The sequence below is a fragment of the Chrysochloris asiatica genome, unplaced genomic scaffold (genome assembly GCF_000296735.1).
Source record: "Chrysochloris asiatica unplaced genomic scaffold, ChrAsi1.0 scaffold00090, whole genome shotgun sequence".
NCBI lineage: Eukaryota > Metazoa > Chordata > Mammalia > Afrosoricida > Chrysochloridae > Chrysochloris > Chrysochloris asiatica.
The window spans coordinates 5,658,119-5,662,605 of NW_006408608.1; the positions used below are offsets into that span (position 1 = coordinate 5,658,119).

A 4,487-nucleotide genomic window follows, 5' to 3' on the forward strand; every position below is an offset into this window, starting at 1 on the left:
ACCCGATCCGCCATCTTGTTTGTTCTCCCTAATACATCTTGATTGCATGTTTGATCAGTCTCAGGCTGAAGAAATTGGTAAAATTCTTCAATTTCATCATCACTGGCTTTAGTGGTTGGTATATAAATTTGAATAATAGTGGCATTAGCTGGTCTTCCTTGTAGGCAGATGGATAGTATCGTATCACAGAGAGCACTGTACTTCAAGATAGTTTGTGAAATGTTTTTTGTTTATGATGAATGTGACACCATTCCTCTTCAATTGGTCATTCCCAGCATAGTAAACCATGTGCTTTTCAGATTCAAAATGGCCAATACCAGTGCATTTCAGCTCACTAATGCCTAGGATATCAATGTTTATGTGTTCCATTTCATTGTTGACAACTTCCAGTTTTCCTAAATTCAAAGTTAATATGTCTGTGTTCTGATTATTAATGATTGTTTCCAGCTGCTTCTTCTCATTTTGAGTTGTGCCTATTAGCAAATGAAGATTCTGAAAATTTTACTTCATTTGTGTCATCATGGTCAACTCTGCTTGGAGGAGACAGCTCTTCTTGTCTCATTTTGAGAGCCTTCCAACTTGAGGGATTCATCGTCCAGCACTGTATCTGACAATATCTTAGTGCTCTTCATCATGTTTTGATAGTTAATATTCTGGTTTGACAATGTTCCACTGTTATTAATAAGGTTTTCAGGGACTAAACATTCGGAAGTAGTCCCTCTGTCCTTCCTAGTCTGTCTTAATCTGGAAGCTCATCTGAAACCTGTCCACCTCAGTGACCCTGCTGGTATAAAAAGTACTGGTGGCATAGCTTCTGGAATCACAGCAACATGCAAGCCACCAGAGCAGGACAGACTGACAGACACGTGGTGGAAGTGGACAATGGCAAAAGGAAAGAGACAGGAAGTGTGAGCACTGGAGTGGCTGCCTCCTCGTCCCTCCGCAAAACCTCTCTGTTTTGGAAGAGCCGTGGCTCCTTTATTACAACCAGCATGTTCTTTGAAGGGCTCCTTCTTGTTGTTAAGTGCTGCTGAGTCATAATGACCCTCTATAGGGTTTCCAAGGAGCAGCTGATGAATTTGAACTGCCGACCTTGCAGTCTAGTGCATCATCCCACAGTTCCACACCAGGACTCCTGAAGGGCTCCTAGGTGACCCAAATGGTTAAATGCTCAACTGCTAAGAGAAAGGTTAGTGGTCTGAAGCCTCCCAGAGATGGCATGGAAGAAAAGCCTGCTGATCTGCCTCCCTAAAGATCACAGCCAAGAAAACCCTATGGAGCAGAGTTCTACTGCATGTAAAGTTCCATGGTATGTAAAGTGCCAGTGGCATAGCTTCCAGCATCTCAGCAACATGCAAGTGACCACAGCACGACAAACTGACAGACGAGTGGTGGACTCCAAAACACAGAGATCTAAAACAATTGTTCCCAGGAATGAAGTTGACCTGGATTCTCAGTCAGTGAGACAGGAAGTCACAGTGACAGACAGGAAGTTCCTCCCCATATGTCATTCAGTCTTCAAGTGTGTGTGTGTGGTGGTGGTGGTGGTGGTGGGGGAGACAGGAAGAAGGAGGGAAGGAAGCTCTGAAGGAGGGGTGTGACCCACAGTGACCCAGGCTGTGAGTAAAATAACACTGAGAAAATCCTTAAATGTGACTAGAAAAAATAAATTAAATTAAATTGAATATCTCTCTTCTGTGGAAGTGGCTTTTGATAAACCTCTGTCTGCTTCACACTTGTTTAATGGTAATACACGATTTGAAAACTTTCTAGTGTTGTTTTGGCAAGGTGGTATGTGTTTTCAGTCACAGATGTGTTTACACATTTGAGTCACAGTGTATACGTTTAGATCCTGGACTTCTGGATCAGCACTGAACTGCGAACCCCAACAATAGCAGTTCAAACCTACCAGCTGCTCCTTGGAAACCCTATACAGGGTCGCTGTGAGTCAGAACCAACTTGATGGCACTTAGTATATACTCCTATGTATGTATACACACACACATAGTTCCTACAGGCTTACTGATGTGTGTCTGGGGCTGCAGCACAAAATCTGAAGGATTGGTACCAAAATGTCAACTGGGGGAACCAGCGGGGTAAGAATTAAATCCTGTTTTGTTTTTTGTTTTTTTTCTTACTTTTGAATGTATATCCTAATTCCTTCTCCCTCACCCCAACTGAGTCTGTCCTACAAATAAAAGCAAGAAATCAAGAGCCACCCTCCTGGTTATAAACCCATCCCATAAACCACCAACGCACGCACCAATGAATACCTTGCTTGATGATGGGAGACTTGTGGGTCTTATCCACCACAAATGAGAACATCTTCCCGCTGGCACTCACAGGCCGCTTGTGAGAGCTGGGCTGGACCCTGGTGGGCCTGGGGAATCCCTGGGACCAGCTCCTCTGCACTGGCACTGGTCGGATGCCCTGCTGGAAGGGAAACGGAGGTGGCGAGGGTGACTGATTCGGCTGCTGTGTGGTCCAAGGTGGCTGTGGCCTTGGCCAGGGTGCTGGGCTCCTCACCCACGGGTAGGAGACCTGTAGGGACAGACAGGAGGGCCAGGGAGGTTATAGTCAGCTGGGATGGTCTCCAACCCTTTGTGCTGGGCATAATTGCTGCCTGAGGTCTCAGCGTATGAGTCACCTCCCCCGGGAAGCCTTCCTGGACTCTTCATAAGAGAGGGATGCTGGTCCCTGCTTTGGACTATTTGGGCTATACAGCGCTCTATCACACCACCATTTACTGGGTGCCCTTCTTGTCAGGCACCCACAGGCACCAACTTAATGCACCCAAACACTCTGGAAAGAAGCCAAGGCAGGACATGTCTTTCCCAAGGTCACAGGTGTGGTTGTGAACTGCTGAGTTCACAAAAAGTGAGACTATCACTTTTAAGAGATTAGGGACGTTTTCTCTCTCTTGTTCATCAACTAGCAGTAACGCCTGGCATATAGAAAACACCAGCTGCCATCAAGTTCACCCGATGAGTGGAGAATCCATGTGTGCCAGAGTAAGACTGGGCCCAATAGGTTTTCAGTGGTTGATTTTTTGGGGGGGGAGAGGGGAACAAGATTGCCAGCCCTTTCTTCTGAGGTGAAGTACCAGTGGGTAGACTTGAACTTTGGTTAGCAGTGGATTGCATTAACAGTTTACACTAACCAGGCACTCCTGATACCTAATATGAGGCAGCTTCAAAAGGTTCCTGAAAAAACTAAATGAACAGACAATAGGATTTTTCCACAAACATTCTGAAACTCCCTCACAGACCCTGAAAGACTGGTTGTAGAGAAACTGGAGTCCTGGTGTGGCGCTGTGGGTTAACACACTAGACTGCAAAGTCAGATTGAAACTGCAAGGTTGGCGATTCAAGCTCACCAGCCACTCCTTGGAAACCCTATACAGGGTTGCTATGGGTCGGAACTTGACAGTACTTAACAACAGAGTAACTGAGCAAACAGCTCCGATTCCAAAAGAGCTCTTAAGCCTGTTGTCTTTCCACCCACACACGTCTGGCACCTCTGCCCTATCTGGACCCCACTCTTATTATCCTTAGATGCCCCCTTCCTGCTCCAACACCTCATTCCAGACAGATATGCCACAAACACCTGCCCTGAGAATCTTCAGTTGTCTGACCCTGGGGCAGATGTTGGTCTGTAGATAATTCCAATGGAAAGCCCATCAAAATCCATCTAACCAGGGAGAAGCAAATTGTTGAGAAGGGCTGACGTCTGGCTTGGTCTAGGATAAACTGTGTTTTCTCAAGACTACTCCTTCTTTTCCGGTGGTTCACTGAAGCCACTGATGAGGGTGCTCAGTCATTTGCTGTGCTGAACTTACCCAGTTTCACAATGACCTGTGTCTCCTTGTTACTATTTTATAAAGGAGGCATGGAGTTTGCCCAAGGTGGTGGGGACAGAGTCGGGATCAAGGTTTAAGACTTCTCCCCTCCCCCTGCTCTTCTCTGTTCCCCTCTTCTCCTCCACCCCCAAGCCCTGTCTTCTCCTTTCCCTGTGATTTTCCCTCCCTCCCAACTCTGTGGCCAGAAAAACACACTTTTGCAGTTAAGAAGTTAAGTCCAGCCCTGGGTTTGTTGTCTAAGTAGGACCACGTATCTAGTCTCCTGGGCTGACCCTTTTCCTCTGTCTATGGAAAGCATATGAGTTCTGAGACACTTAATAAAGGACACGACAGGATGCTTCCAGTATATGTGCACCTGTAGACAGGACTTCCTATGATCTCAGCTGGATTTTACTCACTGAGGATCCTGAACCAATCATGATGTCTTTATGCAGCAAGGCAAGGATCCTGTGTGCTTATGGAAGGACTCAAGGAAGCAGTGAGAACACTGTGTAGAGAGATCAGAAGCCTGGGTACCACCCACCTGAGGCATCTAGCCCAGCTGTTGCAATGACATTGGCCCATTTAAAATCTCTTATCAGGAATGTGGCTTTGCAGAGCTTTGAAACTCTTTGTTGTTGTTGTTGTT

The 4,487-nt window shown here is 46.2% G+C and overlaps 1 protein-coding gene across 1 annotated transcript in view; it reads right to left on the reverse strand.

Annotated features, from left to right (window-relative positions):
- The window catches only part of FHAD1 (forkhead-associated (FHA) phosphopeptide binding domain 1), a 216,523-nt gene that overhangs the window by 172,661 nt on the left and 39,375 nt on the right, over window positions 1-4,487 (reverse strand). Inside the window, exon 3 of the mRNA XM_006866421.1 lies at window positions 2,274-2,541. Coding sequence (XP_006866483.1) covers window positions 2,274-2,541 — 268 coding nt within the window. The remainder of the gene's footprint in view (window positions 1-2,273; window positions 2,542-4,487) is intronic.